The following is a 25,308-nucleotide window of genomic DNA, read 5'->3' as shown; positions in this document are numbered from 1 at the left end:
GCCAAGTTCTACTGGCATTTCGAAAATGCTTTAAGTGCGAGAAGATATTTTTGAAGCCAGCTGTCTCCGACTTCCCGAGAGCTCTGCCGAGAAATCCACCTTGAAGATCCACCTGGAGGATCAGCACTGTAATTCCCGGTCCTACTGATGATGCCGCTTGACCCTACAGATCATGTCTGTCCTTGGGCACCTGCAACGGGATTATGTCGTTACTTAGCCAGCTACCCAGGCTGTATCATAGCATGTCCTTCCTGACTCCTAAGCAAATTAACCATGGTTTTAGGGTTTCCTAGGAAAGTCAACACCAAGTCCTAGGATTAGTTTTCCCCTATAAATAGAGAATAAAGCCACATTGTTGAAGACTTTGGTTCCACCCAGATTTGAGCTTAAAAAGTTAGAGAGAGAAGGTCTCATCTTTCTCTGTCAATCCTACTTGTCGTGGCATTTCTCCTTCACAAGCCTGAAGGAGTGGCGTCCTGGGTGTCCGAGATGAGCCAGTTCGCTGGGAGCAGTTCTTGGTGGCCGAGGGAAGCATTGGGCAGTGCACGTAGAAGGCTTTCTCTCCTCCCCTTAGTTCTTTGCTTCCATCTTTTGTTATTGGGTTGTAAGGAACGAATGAAACTTGCTTTATGTTTGTTTATTTCGAACCCCACCATGAACTAATTCTATTTGGTGGGAGTTCGCTTGGATGTTTAAGTTTTTATTTTAATGATTGGTTGTTTTTCTATGCTTTAACCTGTTTTGTTTATGAAACTTAATGCCTTAAGGTTGTAGGAGCTATGATAGTAGCCTTTTCTTAAGAGGTTTTTAAGGTTCGAGAAAATGCCTTGGCAAAATATCCTTAGTATTCGAGAGAAACTAGGGAGGAACTACATAAACAAGGGGTTCTAGGTAGTAACTAGGCCTAATCCACCTTAGAGATAAGGTTAGGATTTCATTCGACTAAAAGAAGTTGTGCAAGAACGATAAGTTAGATGTCAATGTTTTCGCAAAAAGGTATTGCCGAGATATATCATATTATCTGAACCAATAGGATCACTACAGGGGTTTACGCCAATCGATTTTGCCAGGGTATCTTTAGTCTGTCGAGTCCCTTACTAGAGATAGCATAGGGCACCTTAGTAGACTCTGTCGGGCAGGCTAGGCATAGAAGAAATACCATTCGGAGAAATAGACTTAGATTTTCCCAGTGACTCCTATCACTCATTCCCATAGCAGCTTGTCGTGTGAGAAAGCTAAAGTCCTACATTTTAAATCCAGTATTTACATTTTATTTTGTCTTGACATTTCCATTTGTTTGCACTTATCACAATTGAATTTGCCACGACATTTCATCCAACTTGCCACAACATATTCAATTGCGACCATACTTTCACCATTCCATTTTCACATCAATCATTCCATTTTGCCACAACATTCTCATTTGTACATACCATCACTAAATTTACTTAGGTGACAAAGTAAAGTGCCTTGACAAACTTATTTGATTTCCCCAATTCCCTGTGGAGACTATACTCAACTTATCACTGTATTACTTGTTCGATTGTGTATACTTGCACATATATCCGCACCTATTTATAGTACTCATACCGAGCGGATATTAAAGCATTCAAGCTTAACTTTCAAATCAAAATTTTCTTTTTCAAAGATTTCAAATTTTATTTTTGAGAGCTCTAAATCCTTCTTCAATATCTCATTTTGATTTTCAAAATCCATTTTATTTTCTTGAAGAAGTTTGTTTAATTCAAAAATTTCTTTTTCAAAGTTTTTAGATTTCATTTTTGAAAGCTCTAAATCCTTTTTCGAAATTTTATTTTGATTTTCCAAGTCTATTTTAGCTTTCAAAATAAGATCATTTTTAGCTATAAATTTATAAATCAATTTCTTATATGCGGAGTTCATGGTCTCAAACTCCGAAAATAATTCATCATAGGCATCTTGTAACTTATTAAAAGAATATGAATCTAATTTATTTGAGTTTGAAGATACCTTTGGCTCTTCTAGAACTAATAGAGACATCACCGTTATTTGTTCTTCTTTCTCGTCTCTATAGATTTCCTCAAGCTTATCCCACAATTCCTTGGTGTTTGAACAAGAATAAACTCCTTTAAAGATATATGGATCAATTGCACAACATAACATGTGCATAACCTTTGAGTTTTGCTGAGCTTTCTTTCGTTCTTAATCACTCCACTTCTTTGCCTTCTTCGTAGGAGGAGATTATCCTTTCTTGATTATTATACATGCTTCAAGATCATGTGTTTGGATAAATACCATTATAAACCTCTTCCAACGACGATAGTTTGTTCCATTGAAGTAAGAAGGCACGCCAATTGGTCGTGAGTCTTCCATAGAGAATGAACCGGAAGTGGACGTCATCTTTATCGATTTAACTCTTCCCGAATCGACCCAAGAGGTGGTTAAACCTTCAAATGAGTGTACCTCTGATGCCAATTGTTGAGTTAATCGATCTATGAATCGGCCAAGAGGGGGTGAATTGGCAATAAAAATTTTGGTGGAAGCTTTTGCAGAAAGTTGAAAATATTTGCACAGTGATTTAGAGTGGTTCGACTTTCTCAACCAAAGTCTACGTCCACTACCTTAGCTATCCACACTAAGAATTTTCCAACAAATTCACTAATTTTTTCTTTCTTTTGAGGATAAATAGTAACCTTACAACTCCCTCAAGAATTATACCCCAAGTTCTTGAGAACACTCTCTCCCAAAGAGAAAATTACAAATTCGCAAACTTTACAAAAAAACCTCACAAGGTAGATTGTTTGCACAATTCTAGAACAAGAAAAGAACACTCAAAGATGAATACAATTGAGCACAAAATGTGTTTTTGAAAGCAAAATGAATATTGAAGGAAAATTGGCTTGAATTTCACAAACTTGGTGTTGATGCTTTCTCTCTTGATTCTTTCTCAATTCTTGTTTCTTGTTGTTGATCAATGGCTCCTAAGCTTGTTTAAATACACCTTGGATCACTTTTGAACTTTGGGGATCATTGGTGAAGTCAATAGAGTCGTTATGGTATAATTATCATTTAAAAAATCTGTTGGGAGCGTAGGTGTATCGGTACACTCTCAAGTGTATCGATATACTCAGTGTAAAATTCAAATATTTTGACCGTTAGTTGACCTAGTGTATCGGTACATCCCAGGTGTATCGGTACACTAATTACATTCGATGTTTCTCGGAGCCAGGAGTGTATCGATACATCGGTGTGTATCGGTACACTAATTACATTCGATGTAGGGGGTGTATCGGTACATCCCTTTGTAAAAATTATTTTTGGCCCGATTAAAGTTCGAAATACTTTGTAAAAATTGTTTCAAAAATATTTTAAGACTACAACACAATTTTACACTTAAGTAAGGTTTAAAATTGACATTTGAAAACTTGTAGTAATATTTTTTATATTGGAATAATTTAATCGAATATATGATTTAAAATAGAATAAATCGTAAAGTTCAATAGTATTTAATTTGTTATATCGAAACATCAAAATGTTTTCAACAAGTAAGAATTTAGAACTTAGAGGTTTAATTAGAATAGTTTGAAAAATTGAAGGATTTTTTGTGGATTTTTGTGTAGGGCTTGATAGCAAATTTGGATTAGTAGAAAGGGTATTATGGTCTTTCATTTTAAAGGATATTTTATCTCCTTTATTAAGGGATAAGCACGTGGTTGTTGGGGAAATAGTTTGGAAATCCTTTTCTTGTCTTGTTCCTCTGCCCGTGAGCTCCACTTCAAAGGTATGTTTTTGTAAATTATTGATTCCTTCAATTTCTGGTTTGGTATTGAAAGTTTGAGGGTTATAAAAGCTTAAGGAAAACTTGTAAATGATTAAAACAACAAGAGAAGTGAATTATAAATGAATTTGTAAAATGGGGTTTGAAATGAAATATTGATATGGGGTTGTTTTTGAGTTTTATTGATATATTTGACTTGTCAAGAATCTAACTAAAGAGTTAGGAGTATTAGAAATGATTAAGAACTTGTTTAAAATCATGGTATGATTGTTGAGATGTAAGAGTTTTAGTGAAATTTTGTATGTTTAAGATTAGTAAATGAAGACAAGTTGGTTTGGATGAATGAAGTTGAGTTTAAAGGTGAAGAAGGAGGTAAAAGTAGGAGATTAGATAAGTTTTTTGTTAAATTTCAAAATAAATTGGCAATTATGGGCATGGGGTATCGGTACTAGAAGAACAATACCGATACTTCAAGGCAAAATCAGTTGAATTCGAAGAGTAGTATCGGTACTGGTTGAAGAAGGTATCGATACTGAAATGGGAGTATCGATACCATTTCCAAGATAAATTTCCAGAATTTAAAATGGTATTGGTACCGTAGGGGGGTATCGATACCATTGAAGGGAAGTATAGGTACTGTAGTGGGAGTACTGATACTATTGAGCATAAAATGAGAAATTAACTGTTTCTTTCAACTTAAGTTATTATGATTGAATATAAGTGATTCAAATTCCGATATTTATTTTCGATTGTTTTGTGTAGACATTGAACAAAATCAACTTCCGGTCAACTCGACTTTATAAGTTTCGATCAAAAGTGTTAAGGACTTCATTTAGAACTTCAGTGAGGCAAAGGTGAGTGCAACTTTTCGATTTTGTATTAGAATTGAGGAAGGCTTGCGATAAGCCAACCTCAGTGTTTTCGATTGAAAACCTTTCAATTTCTTTTATGCTATATCTTTATAATAATTTATTCAATTTCTATTATGTAAGTTATGAATGATGATCATGTGTATATGATTATGGAAATGTGACATATGAACATGTGTATATGAAAATACTCAATGTGAAAGTGCCTATGTGAATAAGATATACTTCGAATAATGAATGACATATAATTATGTGGTTAAAATCCCAATGTATATGTATGATGATTAGAGGTATAGTTGGCATGCCAAGAGTCGAGGATTATATGTGGTCATTCGGGACAAACCTACGTGGTCATTCGGTACAAACCTATGTAGTCCTTCGGGACAAACTTATGTGATCCTTCGAGACAATTATGTGGCACTTCGGTGCAAATTACGAGTTGATGGTGACAACATTAGTGCACAACCTCAATGTACTCAAATACTTAAAATTCTCAGTAGTATACGTTGTACATTTGGATACAAAGTTATAAAACAAATAATGTATAACAACATACATTCTTGTTGTGGGAAAATCATTTGAAATCCTTATGAAATGTTTTTATGAAATAAATAAAGATTTTGCTTATATAACTTTAGTTGCTCGCAATTGCCTCACTAAGTCATCGACTTAACGTGTGATGGTTTCACACGTAGGTTTGAAGAAATTTGAAGAGTAAAGCTAGGCGAGGATAGTGTACTCCCTTGAAGATCAGATCAAGACAAATTGAATGTAGGTTTTCTGTAATTTTTGTAAACTGTTGGCATGTATTACAAGTTTAATTTGAAATGCTCTGATCTATTTTTGTAAACTCATACTTTTGTATTTATTTAAATTATTAAATATTTTTATTAAGTATGGATGTGAGATTTATATGTTGTTTTAAATTAAAGAGCTCACCTTGTTAAAATGAATAAAAGTTAAATTTTTCTTTATTTGTTATAAATCAATGTTTTGAGAAGTCAATGTGACACCTCGAATTTGTATCCGGGTCGGGTAAGAGTTAGGGGTGTTACAATCGACATGTCATTAAAATTTTAATATTTATTTAATAAAAATAATTTAATTAATATTATATATCGATATGAAACATTAATAATATGTTTCGATATACAATGTCGATTCTAGAAATTTTCAATGATAAATCATTATTATTAATTTAACTCAAATGATGCGTGGCATGGAGGATAAGCTATTATTAATTAAAAAATGGACAAAAAAAAGTAGGTGAGGCTGGAAGCGACAAGAGGAAGAAAAGTCAGCCCCAAATGCATTTGTTTTTATTTTTTTTTATTTTTATTTTTATAATTATTAGATTAATATGTAATGTAGGCTTCATTTGTAATTATTATTACAATTTTTTAAGGATAATTATTATTACAAGTTTACAACCAGGAGTATTACAAGGTGGTACTCGGTACTTTTATTTATATAAATAGATGGTATAATGTTTCTATTAGTCCCTCCATCATACATAGATTATACATTTGGTCCATGTATTTTAATTTGATCATTTTAATCTCTTTATTTTTAAAATTTTAAACTTTTGATCACAATTCAAGCAATAGCCATTAAACCTGACAACCTTTAATTTAATTATATTATTTCTATAATATTTAAGTCGTGATTAAATCTAATTAAAATTTATCAAATGAAAATATAAAAACTAAATATATAATCTCCACTATAAAAACTGATAATTGAAGTTAACCAAAGTTAGCATTGTAATTTTGTAATAATAATCATAAATTATTGCCCGGTGAATTTATTATTTACCCGTCTAATAATGTCTTAATTAACTTACACTACTTATCCTTCTCTTTCATTGTTCCTCACTCTCGTTTAACCCCGTCCCAAAAGATAAATAGATATATTGTTATTTTTTAAGATGAAGTTCTTAAAATATTTTGTAATAAAAAGTAATTTGTCAATTTAAAATTATGAAGGATTTACGAGGTTTTTTTTACCAAAATTCATCATGGAAAACTATGAAATATATTGTCAAAATCTCCATTTATAACTTTATCTGTCATTTTTCCACGAACCAAAAGAATTTTTTCCCTTCGAACAAAAAATATCGTTAAAGCATAAAGATTATACATAAACGGGCTTAAATAACTTACATATGTGGACCCTCCAAATTTTGAAGCCCTATAACATGTCACAAGTCACACATATAATGGACTGACCTGCTTCCATTTCTACACATTTCATTTCGTTCTCTCATTTCAAATCAATTTTCAAACTACAATATTTCGATCAAAATTGAAATTTGTAAAATTGAAAGGTATTTAGATCGAAATTGATTGAATCTTTATAATTTATACATAGTAAACGGGTAAAACATAATTTAACAAAAAATAATGATTTTAATTTTGTAATAATAATGGGAAATTATTGCCAATGAATCTATAGTTCGCCTGTTTGTAATGTCTTAGTAAACACGCACACTTTGTCCTTCCTTTCTCCCCGTTCCCCACTTCCACTTCTACTCATTTCATTGTTTTTTCCCCATTTCATATATATATTTTTAAAATTTTCAGATTATTAGGTTAGGGTCTTTTTGGGGATAAAATGTTTGCATCCATCGCCATCGGCATCATCGAGATTGGCTTTTGCGATTTTGATTATTAAGAATCGTTTAAACAGGGGTGGGTTGTAAGGTAGGGGCATGGAGAACGGTCACGATGGGAAATTAGCTGAGAACCTATCGGGGTTGGCCTTCAACAACAATAATAACAACGACGATAGCTTGTTCCAGGTCATGAAAGCTGTTGAGGTCGCCGAAGCCACCATTAAGCAACAGGTTTTCTTCTTCTTCTTCTTTAGTTGTAATGATAAAAGAAAAATATTTATTTTTTTGCATCTATTCTCAGGCGGAAGAGAACAGTCGATTGAGGTCTGAACTCCAGAAGAAACTAGAGCAGCTCAAAGAAATTGTAGGAAAATTAAGTTTTTTTTTCATTTTAGTTATTAGTGAAGTTCTATATTTTCGTTATGCTTTATTCATGCTCGATTTTACATGTATTTCATGGAAAGCAGAAAGGGGAAAGTGTTAGCAATCAAAATGTTTCTGCAAACGAAGCTACCGATACCATCCTAAATGGCACTTTGAATGCATTTTCTTCTGCTGCTGCTGCTTCTGATAATAACAGGGGTCCAGCTCTTTCTGGACTCTCCTCGCCCTCCACGGCTACCTCTTTTTCACAAACTAGGTTCTTCTTATATTGCATTACTCCTTACGTTGCATGAACATCAACCATGGAATTTTTCTTATTCATTTGTTTTTAAATGGTAGGTATCAGTTAAAAGGAGAATGCAGTTCACGATTGTCACAGGGTCTCATGCCAATGGCTCAACTAAATAATTCCAATTCCATTTGGAAACAGGTTCCTTCATGCCTTTTTGTACTATGCCGTTGGATTTTTCTTTTAGATTTTTTATGGACTGCTAGCTTCTATTTTTCTCCAGGATGCTTCTGTCAAAGCCTGGGAACATGAAGAAGAGATTTTGTTGCGTAAACAACTTGCTGAATTTTCTGTCAAGGTTGTGTCTTGCTTCTCCCCCCCCCCTTTATTCATGTTAATTCTGGATTTATAATTATTCATGGTTACACTTGCAGGTAGCACAAATTCGCAATGAAAAATATGTTCTTGAAAAGCGCATTGCCTATATGCGTCTGGTAGGCACTAGCCTAGTGTTTCCTTCCATTTGCACAATGGCTCTGTTTTTATTCTTCTTTGTTCAGCTCCTTGTTCATGAACTAAATATGATTAATACAATTTTTTGAGTTTCTGTCACCAGGCCTTTGATCAGCAACAACAGGACCTTGTTGATGCTGCCTCAAAAGCTCTCTCTTATAGGCAAGACATAATTGAGGAAAATATTCGTCTAACATATCAATTACAGGTATTTTTCATTTCTTAATGTTATTTAATTTTCACCTTCAGGGCTAATGTTTTCTTTTCCTTTTCACATTGCTATTTTCCCCTCAATTTCTGTAGGTTGGAATGTTCCTGGATTCTGTTTGGGTGTTAAACTTAATGCTCAAACTATTTCAGCTGTGAACTCATTTTTTCTTTCCTCACTCCAATTCATGTAACAAAGAACTTTTGTTGTGATGATGAATTTATGCATGCTTGCAATATATTGTAATATTTTATATGGTTATGATAATTACAGTCATAGTTGTTATTAAAGATGTACATTTCAGTGTTCTATATCTCATCCTTTTTTTCAGGCTGCACAGCAAGAAAGAACAACTTTTGTGTCATCTTTGCTTCCTCTATTGACAGAGTATTCCCTGCAGCCACCAGTTCCTGATGCTCAATCTATTGTAAGCAACGTCAAGGTCAGTTTCTAAATTCTGTATCTGTTTTTTATGCAAACCCTTTATCAAGTTGCAAGAAAATCAGGATGTTGTCTGTATTATGTGTCTATATTGATATGATTTTTTCCCCATAACTCAAATGAAACTATGAAAGTATACCGTTCAATCCTATCAACAATAATTTCATAGTGCAAGTTAGATACTTCAATGCTATTTATGGGTGTAGATATTCCTTGCCAGATATTGAAAATTATCATAATTGATATGAGCATCTTATCTATCTAAATAACTAATTCAGTAGTTTTTGGTTTGATACCTCTGTTCTATTAATTTTTTGAATATGATGCATGTAATTTGATTGAGTCATATTGGCAGTGGTTAGGCTAATTTCTGATGAATATGATAAAATAGAAAAAAAATAGGTAGGACTCTTAAAATGTTAAATTTAAAAACATGCATGTCTTATGAATTTCATTTCCATTGTAATCATGAGACAAACAGGATATCATTTTTGTTTGCCTACATTCTTTTTATCTCTCCTTTTTGGAACTGCCTTTTGTGTGTGTGTTCGTTACTTGTAGCACGGTATATAATGTATCCGTATCTATCCACTTTTATCCTAGATATATCTGAAGAGAGTTTATGTAGAAGAACACATATATTAGACAAGAACAAAAAATCTCAAAGTGAAGAATTGTTTTGAATGAGTCGAAACATATCTGCTTCTATTTAAATCAGAGGTATAAAGTTTCTACTGGATTCGTGCAGGTTCTATTTAAACATCTGCAAGAGAAGCTTCTTATCACTGAGGTATTTTACGTGGAACAAGTTGTTTATAATAACTGGAGGCATTTTTCTTTTCCAGTTCTGATGGAGTTAGCCTGTGCTAATTATGATGGTTTGAGATTTTAAGCATCATGTTGATCTTGTAAATACTTAATTCTGTTTATGTTTTCTTTTCCTGGCCTCAGTCAAAGCTAAAAGAATCACAGTATCAATTGGCACCTTGGCGGTCGGATGTCAATCATTCCAATTTTGCCCCCCAATCTCCATCTCATTCCCTTGGTGCAACACTGACAGCTTCAGTATGCTTATAATGTTTTTTTTTACCTGTAATTTTATACCAGTATGGTATTCTTATCTTATTCTTATACATTCTCACAGAGCAAAAATGGTCTTGAATTGGTGCCGAGGCCGGTTTATTCCCAAGGAAAGACAGAGATAATCTCTGATGCTCAAACAGACTCAAATTGGGATCTTCCTGGTCAGCACCATGGTGGCTTGGGTGGTGGTGTTGCTTCGACAAATTTGGAACCTGATGATTTGGGGAGGTATTCACACATAGCAAGCAGGTGAGCCTGGTCAAATGGAGAGTGCTATTGTGAACTGAATGTACAAATTACAACCATCTGCATTTGTTGGTGGGTTCTGTTTTCATTGAATTCCTTTTGGTGCCTTGTATGCATAAAACATTTCAAAAGCTAGATTTTCAGGATGAGCCCATATGAACCTTTTGTTGTGACATTATACTGCATCTGCATTTTGCAAAAATAGTCCAATGAGGATACTGTAGTTGATAGTCTATATGGATAGTTTTTTCGAGTGGCAAAAATTTCACTTATAATCTCGTCTATTTTGTTTTAAGAAATACACATAAATTCCTAATAAGGACAGATGCCGAGTGTTTTTGTTTGGCAAGGCATGACAACATTCATGTGTGTTAAACTAAAAACAAAAGTTTTATTTTAAATGGTTGCCAGGACTTCTACTGCTATTGAGGTACCGATGCAGCTAGAAGGAGCTCAGGGTGACACAAATACCATGCGATATGGTGAAGAGACTATTAATAAACAAGTTAAATTTCGTGACCCTGTCAGCAATAGTGAGATGGATTATCCTGATACTGAGGGACCTCAAATTGAAAGAGAACCTCCCTCCAATTGGGGTTCAGGAAACTCACCTTATACTGCACATGATGACCCCAGTTCCTCTTATCCTCCTTTTCCGCCACCAGTTCTTGAAGAGCCTTCATCTTCTTTTTCTGAGGGTAAGCTGTTACGTGTCCATTATTGACTGTAAGCATTAAGATGGGCTGCCATATATTGTGTATTGCATTGTGCAGCTGCAGAAGATGATCCACTTCCAGCTATAGAAAGTCTCCAAATTTCAGGCGAAGCTTATCCAGGAAGGGAACTTCAGGCGTGCGGATATTCTATTAATGGAACAACCAGCTGTAATTTCGAGGTTCTTTTTCAGGATTTTTTCTCCCCTCTATTTTTAACATTTAGGATTTTGGGTATTGTTATTTCTTGGATCTGTTTGAAGATGCGTTGTATTAGTTAGCATTTCTCTTGATTTGAAAATATGTATATTAAATGCTGTAATGTGCTTGCAATGACAGTGGGCGCGCCATATGGAAGATGGATCTGTTAATTACATTGAAGGTAGTTTCTTGTCTTTCATCTTCTTGAGGTTCTCTAACTTCTCTTTAAAATGTAATCCCATTATTTATTGATTATGTTTCTAAAAGGGTTCTGAATAACAGGAGCAAAGCAACCAAACTATCCTGTTACTGCTGATGATGTTGATACATACCTTGCTATTGAAGTTCAGCCTTTAGATAACAGGAAACGCAAGGTATTGACTTTACCATGCAATTTCCCATATTTGGAAGCTTGTGCGTTCACATGTAATTTATTGTCCTTTGCTTTTTTTTTTTTACTTTGTCTATGAATGGGAAAGAAAAAATGTTTCATGTTGTACTATTTAACAGTAGACAAACATGTTTGCATTTCAAACATGAACCTTCAAATGGAAAGAGTGAGCATATTACAATGGCAATTGAAGGCATGTATTTTGCGAATTGAGACTTGGTCGTATAATCACTTTGTGTCTATCTTGCAAGAAATCTTTGCAGATTTGCATGTTGTTAAGGTCACAAGTTATGGATTGAGGTCACCCGGCTATTCAGGGGAAAACTTGCTTCCATTGATAAAGCTTTAATCTTGTTCCAATTTCCTGTCTTGGGAAAACCCTATGATTAAAAATATATAGAACTCGTTGTAGGGAGCTCCCAACCTTAAAAGTCATTGGAAGGAGCTCCTAACCTTAGACTCTTTAGGTAGAGAGTCTCAGACCTCTGTAATTTGGAATAATTTGTCTTATTTTTGTACTAGGAAATGGGGTTTTATTCTTTTATTACAAGAAACTAAAATTAACTAGTAGAATAAGAAACTATAATTAAAGAAACTAAAATTAAGGACTTATATTCAATACGATACTTGCTAAAATATTTTTTCTAATCAAGAATATTAATAAGATAAAACATATTTGTTCTCTTTCTATTTTTGGTGCTTTGACTTCCTGTCTGTCCCTAAAAGGCAACCGTCAAATATGTGCTTTCTTTTATTCCTCGCCTCATAGGACTTCTTAGCCCACCATTTATCTTGGTCTAAATCTTCAAGTTCCCCATGCTCGTACAATATCAGGAGGTGCCAACTGTTGGAGAGTAATTGGTGTCCTAAAGATGAATATGATGATTATCTGCTGTAAACTTTGCAATTACTTTTTTGGGTAATACTGTACTCAGCAGTTTTCGAATATGCTCAAGGCACCACTTGCTTTGCACTAGGGAGACTATCTGCTTATTGTTGCCAATTTGAATAACTTGTTTTATGTTTCAATTCAGGGAGAGCTGGTGAAGGTCTTTGCCAATGATCACAAGAAGATCACATGTGGTAAGTGTATTTATACTTTATGTTTATGTAGCATTCCTTTTTATTTGTAATGAATGTAAATGAGTTTTTCTGAAATCAGAGAAAAAACTTAGTAAACCTCTAGCTGATTGTATCAACAATTATTGTTCTTGGGTTATGTGCTTTGAATGTGAAGAGTGCTAAATAAACAAAGATATTTGTCGACTCTTTTGTCAGATGGATGGTTGGTTTATAACAATATCCATAGTTTGCTATCCCTCCATTACTCTTTTTGTCCAATCTTTCTATGGGGTACATGACTATCCATATTGATAACAGAGTCTCACAGAAAAAAATGGTGATAATGGGTGTGTTGGAAATTAATGACAGAGGGGTCTCTACCTGTATCCCCATTATATTTACCAGATAGTTAGAATCTCTGTCCAATCCCTTGTTAACTGCTTTTCTCACCCCATTTTCCCTTTACTTTTAACAGATCCGGAGATGCAAGCCCACATAGAGAAGACTCTTCATAGTGGTCAAGCTTCATATAAAGTTTCATATGCGGTATGACTTCCGCACTTGTATAGTTGTTTATATTGCCCTATTGGGTGAAAATGCTTCCATTTAGTTTTCTAGTGCTTATTAATTTTATTTAATCACAATGTCATAACTCTGAAGTTTTTTTATGTTATAGACAGGATATCTTGATATATGGGAACTGGCTACATTGACTATCAAAAGAGATGGTTACAGTATCAAGTGTAGTGGACTCAATGGTCCTGTGGTTACCGAAAAGTTTTACCCAACCACTCAGGTATGGCTAATAACTTGATTATTCTTTTGAAATCTTGTAAGAGTGATATAAGACAGCTAGGACGTTAAGATTGATATCAATTTTTAGATCTAAATTGATTGTGGTCCTTGAGAAAAATAGGGATATTGATTGGTGAAATGAAAAGACAAAACCCCCTAAAGCTTCACACTTGTTTCTTTATTTAATAGCTAGCCTTCGTAATATTAAGTTTTACATCTAGATGCTCTGTTTCTGCACAAGACTTGTGCTCTGCTCATTTTCTTCTTGTGATCACATTCACTCCAGTCAATTTGGACAAGAAAAGTTCATGATCAGGGAACTTTCAGAGATTTCCTCTTTGGTGAGGAGTTGCTCAAGCAATTTTCAGATCTAAATTGATTGTGGTTCTTGAGAAAAATAGAGATTGATTGATGAAACGAGAAGACGAAAAACCCCTTTATAACACTAAGCTTTACATCTAGATGCTCTGTTTCTGCACAAGGCTTATGCTCTATAGTCCTTTTATTCCTATTATCACTCCAATCAATTCGGACAAGCAAAGTTCATGATCAGGGAACTTTCAAAGGCTTTCCACTTTGGTGAGAAGTTTCTCTAACCACTATGTGCAATAACATTTAAGTAAGGTTGTATAATGCAGATAAGCATAGACTAAATACCTCATTTTACAATGTTCTCCTTTGTTCACTTTATGAACCAAAGAAAAGTGCTGGCTTTCCCTGGTTTCTCTTCTTAATTACATTTTGAGAGGAGAGCTAACCTGAGTTAAACATGTTTTTAAGATGTTTGCAATAAATGGATCTAGCACTGTAAAGTTGTATCATTTCAGGAAATCAGATCTCACAACAGATCTTACTTTTATAATGATGGGGATCCAGGGTTATTCATACTATCTGTATTATAATTAATATTATATTTATGAAGTATAACATCATACTATCTGTCTTGTCCTTTAATTACAGTAATGCTTTCATGCAGTATCGAAATGTCTAAATATATTTGTGCCCATGTATTGATTTCTGATGGAAATAATTTAATATAGTTCCTATTTTGACTGCATTTGATATATTATTTCTCCTGAGGCATTAGACGGCTAGTGCTCGCATATTTTCATTCTTCTTTATTTATGTTGGTATCTATTTTGTGTATTTATTATTTCTCTAGATTAAAATTACATTTGAAGAGCCTTTGGAGTTTATGATTATTGGATCGAATGGTGTCCAGCGTGTGTTACGAGCAGATAGCAGCTCACAAGATTTTAGCTGGTAAGTTAAAAGTTTCTCGTGGATAAATAAAAATTTGTCGATTACGCATCCATAAGCATAGTACATTTGAGAATAACGTCTGGAAAGTTAACAAAATAAACACTATTCTAGTAAAAGCAGGAAAAAACTTTCATAGGGGACACCTTGATGTTTAGGACTTGATGTTTTATCCTGAGTCTTTATGCACTGGCTTTTGGGGTGGAGGGGATTACCACCCTTTTGCAACCCAAAGCCCAATGCGCCTCAATTTCTCATTGTACCTTTGATATTTTCACTTTATGTTGGAGATTTGCATCAGAGACTAACAACTTCAATAAATCTGGAAATATTTGTATATTGATGTCACGAATGAAGGAGAAGAACAAAACGAAGGGTTCATAAGTGAAGCGAAGGAATTGGAAAAATCAAAGAAATGGTTAGGGATTTTGAAAAAGAGAAAAGATGAATTAGGGATTTTGATTTTAGAAATTGGGGCAGAAAGGATTAACACGGGATTAGAATCACGTAAGGCACAGATGGACTCTGGAGAAAAAGAGAGCAAGCCCCAACGGTGAATCCTGTGGGGAGCCCACCAGAGATGTCTGCCTTATTTGTAACAGGAGAATGAAGTTGTTACAATTAATTATAGAATGTACATCTGTCGAGAATCTATTAGCCATAGTACATTGTAATTATATAAAACTATGTGCTGAATGAGAGAAATCTTATCTGATGAATGAATGAAGAAATCCTTCTGTATTCTCTATTCTTCTCTCCTAAATCCTCTCATTTTCTTCGATCTCAACTTCTCTATTTCTCGAGGTTCATAACAATTGACTGATACATTAGGGTAAACTTTGATATACACTATCAATAAAGGCTCAAATGGCACTGATAGGATCAATTTCAAGTGAACTGATCCCATGTCTGACTCTATCATCCTCAGCTGCTTTGAAATATGAACTGAAAATGTGTGTTATTACCCAGTTCTGGAAGGTTCTCTGATTCTCTTCTGGCATCACTTTTCTCTTTTGTGTCCGTTTGTGTGCATGCATGCAAATTCAAATCCCCTATTTAAGCTACTCCTGTTTACCATTTTTCTCTTTGGTATTTTGCATTCCAAGTTCACCGAGTATAACCCTCGACCTTTTCCTTCTGAACTGAATGATACCAAATAATCACTGCAGTTGATTACTTATTAAATTTATCTCCACGTGTCATCATTATGTTAATTGTTTCACAGGTAAGATCTGTCATTTATACCTAATTATAAAATAAAATAAAAAATTCTACTAAATTGATTATGGAATTGGCTTTATTAAGTAGCTATAGTGGACTAATCTTTGGCAGTCTGCTGCTCATATGTAGTTGAGTTAATATGAATAGATGAGGAGAGGGTTTTTAATGAGACCTCACATTCCTATAAAAAAAATGAATAGATGAGGAGAGAGTTAAAGGGGTAGAGGAGTAAGATCATAGTGGAAGAAAATGAAATTTAAATGGAGATCATGGTCTGGAAATTTGAAGTTAATATTGGTAGGACAGCACTGAATAGGTTATCTTGGAGGCTTTCAGAATGTGCCTAATTTCCATTGTAAAGATAGATTATCTATAGATAGGACTTATTTGTGCACTACCAACTACAATGATTCTTTAAATCAACCCGAAACTGAACCGAACCGTTTTACTCGGGTAATGTCGGTTTTTCGGTTTTCTTGGTTTCGTTGCTCAGCCCTACCAACTAGTGAAGCTCTTAACTACTTTACATTTTATAAATGTGCCTAATTAAATCCTTGGAGTAAGATCATAGTGGAAGAAAATGAAATTTAAATGGAGATCATGGTCTGGAAATTTGAAGTTAATATTGGTAGGACAGCACTGAATAGGTTATCTTGGAGGCTTTCAGAATGTGCCTAATTTCCATTGTAAAGATAGATTATCTATAGATAGGACTTATTTGTGCACTACCAACTACAATGATTCTTTAAATCAACCCGAAACCGAACCGAACCGTTTTACTCGGGTAATGTCGGTTTTTCGGTTTTCTTGGTTTCGTTGCTCAGCCCTACCAACTAGTGAAGCTCTTAACTACTTTACATTTTATAAATGTGCCTAATTAAATCCTTGGAGTAAGATCATAGTGGAAGAAAATGAAATTTAAATGGAGATCATGGTCTGGAAATTTGAAGTTAATATTGGTAGGACAGCACTGAATAGGTTATCTTGGAGGCTTTCAGAATGTGCCTAATTTCCATTGTAAAGATAGATTATCTATAGATAGGACTTATTTGTGCACTACCAACTACAATGATTCTTTAAATCAACCCGAAACCGAACCGAACCGTTTTACTCGGGTAATGTCGGTTTTTCGGTTTTCTTGGTTTCGTTGCTCAGCCCTACCAACTAGTGAAGCTCTTAACTACATTACATTTTATAAATGTGCCTAATTAAATCCTTGGACCAAGAGCAAGCTTTGGCAAACCTTTGAAAGGCCCTTGGAAACCTGCTTCTGCATACCTCTTCATATTTTATTTAAAGATTAAGGAGAGGGTTATATGTCCAAAAGTACTGTATGTATATCTGTTGTCACTGTCAAGAATAAAAATCTACAAAAGTGTTTTATGCGATTCTGGACATTGTTTCGGATGACTGAGCTTCAGTTCTAATATAATATACAATGCCAAATTTTGAAATTGGTGTATGCCAACTTGGTGTCCATCTTATTTTAATTTTCAAGATTGTTTTCATCTATAGATTTAAGACAAGTTATACTGTATAAAACTAATTTATATCTGCATTTCATATGTGCAGCTCAAGAGATACAATTGTTCTCACCTTGAGATTATTTATCATACGGGTATTGGTCTCCACTTTCTATACTTCTTTTCTTTACACGCTGAGGGGTGTGACTTTGTTATGCCACATGCACACACCTATTATAGAAACTCAATCCTGATTAGTAGCTTCAAACTATTTGTTTTTTGGCATGCTGGATCTGTGAATCTACTTTTAGACCTTCAAGTGTGAAAATCCTTTTCTTTTTGTTACTGAATTATAGTTTGATACTTCAATTTTTAAATAAAAGCTTCTGATATCTATTTCACATCATCAGAAAGAGTCATATTGATACCGACAGGTTCTTGGTGATCCAAGGATGATTTTCCTATTTTTTTTTTATAAAAAAATTAACATAGAATTTCTTAACTTCTGCTTTGCTTTCATACATATGTTCTTGAAAAGTGCTTTGTCCTTTATCTAATTTTTGTGGCTATTACCTTGGTTACATACTTTTTCATTCTGGACTGGTTGACCGTTATTCTTTTCTTAAATTGAAGATTGAAAGCATCTAAAGTCCGTTCCTGTAAAAAATGCACAGGTTTCAATCATGTATTATTGTTTTTCTGTTTCCCTGTGGAAGGACGATACTTCCCCTTTTTCTTTCTCCTTAATTTTTGGCTCAATTTTGACCGGTAATAGCTTCTATCATTGGTTTTAGCTCCGAAAGTAGTCATATGGAGCTCAGACCAAAAAACATCTTATTTTATTTATCGGTGCATTAATGTAACTTTTTTCAAAATGAAGGGAATCAATTTTGCAATCTTAGTATGGTTTTGTCATGCATGCATCTAACCAAGTTTACTTCGTCAACATCTTTACATTCGCTGCATTATTACAATCCAAGATTTGGGCATGTATAATCTTGAGAGTTTCACTCCATGTTACACAAAATCAATAGGAATGGGTGTTTTTTCCTTATGTTTTTTGCACTTGGGTCATAAATTCGGTTGTGGTTGAAGGTCGAGTTGTGGGCTCCCTTGCATGTTTGCTAGCTTTCAAAAGAATATAAAGATAGTGTTTTGATAGGTTTTGTTGGCTGAAATTTCTCTTATTAGCTTTTGCAGGCTGGTGAGAGAAGAAAAGGGAAGAAGAGAGGTTTATTCTTTAACAAATAAGGTATACATGGTTCATTCACTGTGCAGCTGAGTTAGAAACCTTGCTATTGAGATCGTGTAGAATATATATTTGAGAAATGCCCCTCTTGCTTTTAACTAGTTAACTTGTTGGGTAGTTAGCTTTGGTGGTCTAATATTCTTTACAGGCAGCAATGTTGAGTTGTAATTGCATTTTGTATCGAAAAATTCGGTCTCGTTGCTGTCTTAGCTCGCTTAATCACAAGACGGTGACAGGGATTCTGTTTGTACTACTTTCCGACCCGTTAGAGGTCATTGTATTTACAGGAATGGTTGGGTCATTTTTGTGACAAACGCCGTGAGGGATTTCTTTCTCATTCGTCCTCAGAGAACAGGTGACTTGGGTCAAATTTGCAGTTTGTCATGAAATCAACTGAAATTCACGATATGTTGGCGTTTTGTTGCTTCCTTTTGGGGCTAAAAATCAATGTAGAAAAATATATTTCTTTTTTAATCCAAACACAAACTAAAAGTTCAATTTTTTGTGTTTGAAGAGTTTAAGCTATCAGTTTTAACTTTTATTTGAGGGTATGTTCATAATTTATAAATTATAATTTTTATTAAGAAGTTCAATTTTTTGTGTTCGAAAATTTCAAGCTATCAGTTTTATCTTTCATTTGAGGGTATGGTCATAATATATAAATTATAATTTTTATTAAGACATGATTATATGGTTAGTAAATTATTTGAGTTTGAAAATTCTAGGTCTCGTTATATTAATTTTTAAAATAAACTTTAAATGATATTTATAAAAGTTCAATCACTCTTATATCTCCATTTTACTACTAAGATTGATGGATTCTACTACTAAAAATTTAGATGTATATTTTTAATTTATAATATCATGTTAAGATTAACTTTTTTAAAGTAATTTTTATTGTAATATTAAATGCTTCAATTTTAAATTATATAATTCAAAAGTATCTTTTAATGCATTTCAAAAACATTATTAATCTAGTCTTTATGAGTTGGTGGCCGTTGAGGTTAGAGTTGTAAATGAGTCGAATCAAGCTCAAGTGATTTTGAGTTTGTTTTGACTCGAAAAATATAAAACTGAATTTGATTCAATTGAAAAATCCATGAGTTTAAAATTATAAAGTTGGACTCAGACTCGAAATAAATAATTAAAGTTGGACTTGATTCAAAAGATTGTGAGCTTAAAATTTTCAAGTTGAACTCGAAATAAAAAATTGAAGTTTGACAAAAAAATTAGAACTTGAAAAATTCGTAGATTTAACAATTAAACTCAAACTTGATCTTTTAGTACATAAAAATCATATATTATATTTTAAAAAAGAATAACATATAAATATTAATATTATTAATAATTCAATTTAAAAATCTAAATTTTTAGTTCATTATTTTTATTGCGAGCTTCTCGAGTCATCCTCTTTTTCCTCTTATTCACTTGAATTATTTTCTTTTCGTGTAAAGGTTCTTAAAGCAACACCAACTTGCCTTTTATCTTCTTTATTTTCTTCTTGTTCATCATCTTTTACTATCAATTCATGAGTGAGGAAGGAACCAATAAACTCATCAAGAGTGAGAGACTTTAGGGTTTTTGCTTCGATGATTATTGTACTATTTTATTACCAAGACTTAATAGACAATAAACCATCTTCATCCATTGCTTTTCCAACAAGGATGAATTCTCTATAATATTTAAGACCATTGACGATTACAAAGAATCTATATGTCATGGTCTTGACATATTCATGCGATTTCATCTTGAAATTTTTATAATTATGATTAAGAATATCAATTTTTATTTGTTTTGCTTCATCGGTTCTTTTATGAGTGATTTGTACTCTCTTTCATCTTTCTTTTTTCATTTTTCAATTAAAATAATTCACTCAAAATCAATAGACCCAATGTTCTATAATAAAGATGGAAATCTTCATCAAATTCTAATGACTAATATAGGTTGCTTAGACAAGCTTTTATAATTTTTTTAGTAAAATATTAGTAAAGAATCCAATTTTTTTTTTCATGCATAATTCTTTTCTTTCAATTTAATCCTAAATCTTCCATACACTCAATTTCTAAGAATTAACCCCTTTATTCAAAAATCTAATTTAATTCAATAACTCATGAACATTTACTCAACTAGTCCTCAAGATAATCAAATTTATCGATTTAGTCTTCAAAGAAAATTTTAGGGTCGTACAACTTTATATCAAAAAATAATAATAAAAATGTTTATTTACAACCCTTTTCTTTATGATTCAAAAAATATTTCTATAATTGTTCGTAGAAATATTTAATTATATTTTCATGAATATATTGACAAACATATTCATTTAATATTTAATCATGATTGATTAGTATCTGCAAACATGTTAAACGAACATTTATGTGGTCACTAAACAAACAAAATACAAATATACACAATTTTGAACACACAAACACAACTTTAAAATTAAACACAAACAAAACATTAAAAAACACAAACATAAAATTCAAATTCAAATATACGAACGAATATGAATCAAACACAAACAAAATTAATAATAACAAACAAATATGAATACAAACTTTCCGTTCAAACCTGATTTATTTATAGTTCTATTTTTTTTTATAAATAATAAGTATCAATTTGAATAAAAACCAAAACTAAAATAACTAATTATATTAAAAAATTAGGTACCTAATTGAAAAAAAAACTATATTATAAAGAGAAACGATTGGCCTACAAGGCGAAACCATCTTACCCTTTGCTTCGCTACCGTCGAAGTTAAAGATCCCAATAAGCTCCAAGCTGCGGAGCTTAAACCCCCAAAACCCAAGAAAAACCCTTGGTTTTTGGACGGAGGAAGCTGGGATCAGAAAATGGAAGGTCCTATTCTCCTTCGTTCTCTCTTGTCCTCAACCTCTAGGAAATCCCTTTCCTCTCACTTGGCCCCACTCCCCCGCCTCTACCGCCGCTTCTCCTCCGGCCCTGCCGCCGCCGCCGCCTCAACAGACCCGAGTGCATATTTGGATCCTGGTAGACTTCGGAACGTGGCAGTGATTGCACACGTCGACCACGGGAAAACCACGCTCATGGACCGATTCCTGAGGCAGTGTGGAGCAGACATCCCCCACGAGCGAGCCATGGACTCCATCAGCCTCGAGCGTGAGCGTGGTATTACCATTGCGTCCAAGGTCTATCTCTTCTTCGTACTCTTTACATAATTCCAAATGCAGCTAACGTTGAGTAGCATTTTTTTTTGGTTCATTCAATGATAGAGTTGAACAATTGCAGGTCACTAGTATTTCATGGAAAGAAAACGAGTTAAACATGGTTGATACACCTGGACATGCTGATTTTGGTGGTGAGGTAAGCTGCAAGTTACATATTTAGGTACAAAAAGTTTGTAATTTGATTCGTTGTTATACTAATAACCTAGACAAGCAGTTTTTTCTGTTCTTTATATTATCATTCAATGGTGATTTACCGGAAGGCAACACAGTTTTGATTGAAAATGCAAATAGTGGGCATAATTTGCACTCTTTTGATACTTAAAGCATGCAACTTACTGGGTTTTGCTTGCTGAATCTTCAGGTTGAACGTGTTGTTGGCATGGTTGAAGGAGCAGTATTAGTTGTTGATGCTGGTGAGGGGCCACTTGCACAAACAAAATTTGTTCTTGCCAAAGCCTTGAAGTATGGGCTGCGCCCTCTTCTTCTATTGAACAAAGTAGATCGACCTTCTGGTATAAAATTAATTGTTATTTTTGCTTCATCTTTCAATTTACTGAAACTGAAATGTTATTTCATGATTCTTTATTTTTGTAAGAATGTTTACCTGTTGTTGTGGAATTACTTACTAGCTTGATATTTTTATCCCCTTTTCTTTCTTCTTTTTTGTTATGCAAATGGAAGAATCTTTAGACCTTACGTCATTTTGTTAATGATGCAGTATCAGAGGAGAGATGCAATGAAGTTGATAGTCTAGTATTCGATCTTTTTGCAAATCTCGGTGCTACAGGTGAAACAATGTAGAAATATTAAAAGTTCTATGATTAACCTGTTTCAGATTTGTTGCATTTGGCCCTATTCCTAACCTGGATAATTGTATAATATTAATAAATTTTCTCATATTTTCATTTCAGAGGAACAGCTTGACTTTCCAGTCCTCTATGCTTCTGCTAAAGAAGGTTGGGCATCTTCAACTTATACTAAAGATCCTCCTGCTGGTGCAAAGAATATGTCACAGTTGCTTGATGCCATTGTAAGGCATGTTCCTCCACCAAAAGCAAACCTTGATGGACCTTTCCAAATGCTGGTTGGTATTCGTTACCGATTGACCATTTTTTTTTTTGATAGAATATTAGACCTCATTACAAACCGTCATATTACCCTCCATAGTACTATAGTAACATGAAGGACAATGGAAGAGGGAAAAGAGTGCCTATTACTTTTATTAATCAGGAGAATAATACACTGCCATCCCTTACAACATACTTTAAAAGCCTTAACACTAATTACATAAGACTTAAACACCTCATACTGATTGACCACTTCACAATGTGTCTATGTTTTCAATAGGAGAAAAGGAGATTTTTTTTGGGGGGGGTTGTGCACCCACCTGGGTGTTCTACATTTGTACCTGGGGTCCTTTTTTTCCTTCCTCATTTCTTTCATTGCTGTAAACTTATTATTACATGATAACCATTTCAGGTTTCCATGATGGAAAAAGACTTTTATCTTGGGCGAATTTTGACTGGGCGTGTCTCATCTGGAATAGTTCGTGTTGGTGATAAAATACATGGTTTGCGAAGCAATGGGTCTGGAATTGAGAAAATTGAAAAAGGAAAGGTTTGTCTCTCTATGTAGCCTGGCTTTTGTTGGAAGTAGAGGAATTGTTTGACAATCATCATCTAAATAAAACTCTTGAATTTATGTTTTTGTGGTTAATGATGCAACCCAGTGCTCATTGTCTACCTGAATTCTGGTATGCGCATTATAGTTAGAATATGCCAATAATTTTTTACTTCTGTAATATGTTAAAATTTACTAGAAATAATTGTTGTGTTATATCAACACTTTTTTATACTTTTCTATCACTTTGCTATATTATTTTGATAGAAATAGGGCCTCATTAAAAAACCCCTCATAACCATTAAGCTCCTAGAAACTCAATGATCATAGGAAGGAGGAAAAGAGTGCCCAAAGATTTATTACTATAGCAATAGATACAACTAGTTCAGAACATAAAATACAACATAAAACCCCTTTAAACTAACCCCAAAGACAACCACCAAATACAAACAAAACACAAACCCTTGTGCTATCCTATGCCTGATTTAGCTAAACGATTAGCTTCCACATTTATATATCTGTTAACAAGCCTAGTAGTTACATTGAACTAACTAACTTGGCTATAACTCTGACCACTTGAACATAAAGATATGGACATGTCTCTGGATTGGAAATCCACTTTAGTGCATTGTAAGAATCACTCTCTAGAATTAGACTTCATTTATCCCTCCAAACCGATTTCAAAAACAAATCTAACCCAGCATGAATTGCTTTTAACTTAGCAAGGATCGGGGGGCCTGGTCCAGTCAATCTTGAGAAAAACTCCAACCTTTTACAATCAGCATCTCTTAGCACACCACCAACACCACTGCATCTCCAGTCAAAATTAACTGCCCCATCAACATTAAGTTTTAAGAAACCCGGGGGTGGGGGACACCACTTAGACTTGAACAAAACAAACCTCGAAGGAATATGATGCTGATCAGCCAAAGTTAAGTCTGCTACTAGGTAGTTCAGAGGGATAGAAATATAAGAATCTTAGCCAAGAACCATGAAGCCACCCTATACTTGACCAGAAAAAAGAGCTTAACTTTATCCAAACTATCCTTCTCGAACACAACGTCATTTCTACATTTCCACACAGTCCACAAAACAGCACCCGACACAAATTTCCAAATTTTCGATTGAGTAACTAAATCCAACCAGAAAAACAGGAAACTTTCGGGAGTATTAGGTAAAACAGAATATAAATTCCACATTTGAAGAAATCTCACCCAAATCCCCCAAACAACTTTACATTCAAAGAACAAATGGCTCACCAACTTAGTATCCTCGCCACAAACTGAACAGGAAGAATCCTCAATACCTCTAATTCCCCGCCTCAATAAACACCTCTATTTTTGGAGGCATTAAACTAGTCCAAACTATCTTAGTATCTTACAACTCCGGAGTTGACAAGGTAGAGATTAAATTAGTAAAAGATTTAACCGAATAAATACCTTCCCCGTTACCCTTCCAAGTGTAGCAATCATCCACCTCTGAGTCAATACGAACATTTTCCAGCAGAAGAAACAATTCATACCATAAAGAAAACTCACTCTCCATCAAATTTCTTCTCAATTGAATATCCTAAACCCACTTCTCATTGCTAAAACTTCCGTAGTTCGCAATTACCCCATCCTTTTTGACTGACAAAGCGAACAACCTTAGATATTTAGACTTCAACGGTGAATTACATAACCAACTATCATACCAAAACAAAAGTGATTCTCCCTTCCCCGCTTGTAAAATAAGATGATTACGAAAACACAAACCAAAAGCATCATTCAACCGATAGTTGTTAATG

At 33.9% G+C, this 25,308-nt stretch overlaps 2 protein-coding genes across 6 annotated transcripts; both read left to right on the top strand.

The window, feature by feature from the left end:
* Positions 1 to 7,115: 7,115 nt before the first annotated feature.
* LOC120122300 lies at positions 7,116 to 19,032 on the top strand. 5 transcript variants are annotated; one of them, XM_039141451.1, is made up of 21 exons: positions 7,116 to 7,471; positions 7,542 to 7,604; positions 7,708 to 7,880; positions 7,964 to 8,054; positions 8,137 to 8,211; positions 8,288 to 8,347; positions 8,470 to 8,574; positions 8,906 to 9,016; positions 9,764 to 9,805; positions 9,967 to 10,080; positions 10,160 to 10,347; positions 10,756 to 11,042; positions 11,118 to 11,239; positions 11,397 to 11,439; positions 11,541 to 11,632; positions 12,684 to 12,732; positions 13,187 to 13,257; positions 13,388 to 13,507; positions 14,669 to 14,769; positions 17,560 to 17,667; positions 17,700 to 18,284. In XM_039141451.1, the coding sequence occupies exons 1-21, from the start codon at positions 7,337 to 7,339 to the stop codon at positions 17,773 to 17,775; spliced, it is 2,226 nt and encodes a 741-aa protein (XP_038997382.1). In that variant the 5' UTR covers positions 7,116 to 7,336; the 3' UTR covers positions 17,776 to 18,284. The 5 variants fall into 5 exon arrangements, with proteins under 5 accessions (XP_038997382.1, XP_038997383.1, XP_038997386.1 ...); XM_039141452.1 differs by lacking the exon at positions 17,700 to 18,284 and adding an exon at positions 18,651 to 19,032 and having other exon boundaries at positions 7,117 to 7,471; positions 17,560 to 17,605; XM_039141455.1 differs by lacking the exons at positions 14,669 to 14,769; positions 17,700 to 18,284 and adding an exon at positions 18,651 to 19,032 and having other exon boundaries at positions 7,117 to 7,471; positions 17,560 to 17,605.
* A 2,422-nt stretch (positions 19,033 to 21,454) lies between these two features.
* On the top strand, positions 21,455 to 23,537 carry LOC120122315 (50S ribosomal subunit assembly factor BipA-like). The gene is made up of 6 exons (XM_039141463.1): positions 21,455 to 21,863; positions 21,964 to 22,038; positions 22,264 to 22,414; positions 22,621 to 22,689; positions 22,814 to 22,986; positions 23,382 to 23,537. Exons 1-6 carry the CDS (start codon positions 21,549 to 21,551, stop codon positions 23,535 to 23,537), a joined length of 939 nt encoding a protein of 312 aa, XP_038997394.1. The 5' UTR covers positions 21,455 to 21,548.
* Positions 23,538 to 25,308: the final 1,771 nt, after the last annotated feature.

The sequence above is a fragment of the Hibiscus syriacus genome, unplaced genomic scaffold (genome assembly GCF_006381635.1).
Source record: "Hibiscus syriacus cultivar Baekdansim isolate YM2019G1 unplaced genomic scaffold, ASM638163v2 tig00110386_pilon, whole genome shotgun sequence".
Classification (NCBI taxonomy): Eukaryota; Viridiplantae; Streptophyta; class Magnoliopsida; order Malvales; family Malvaceae; genus Hibiscus; species Hibiscus syriacus.
The sequence above is the reverse complement of the archived record's forward strand: the minus strand, read 5'-3'. Positions and strand labels throughout refer to the sequence as shown.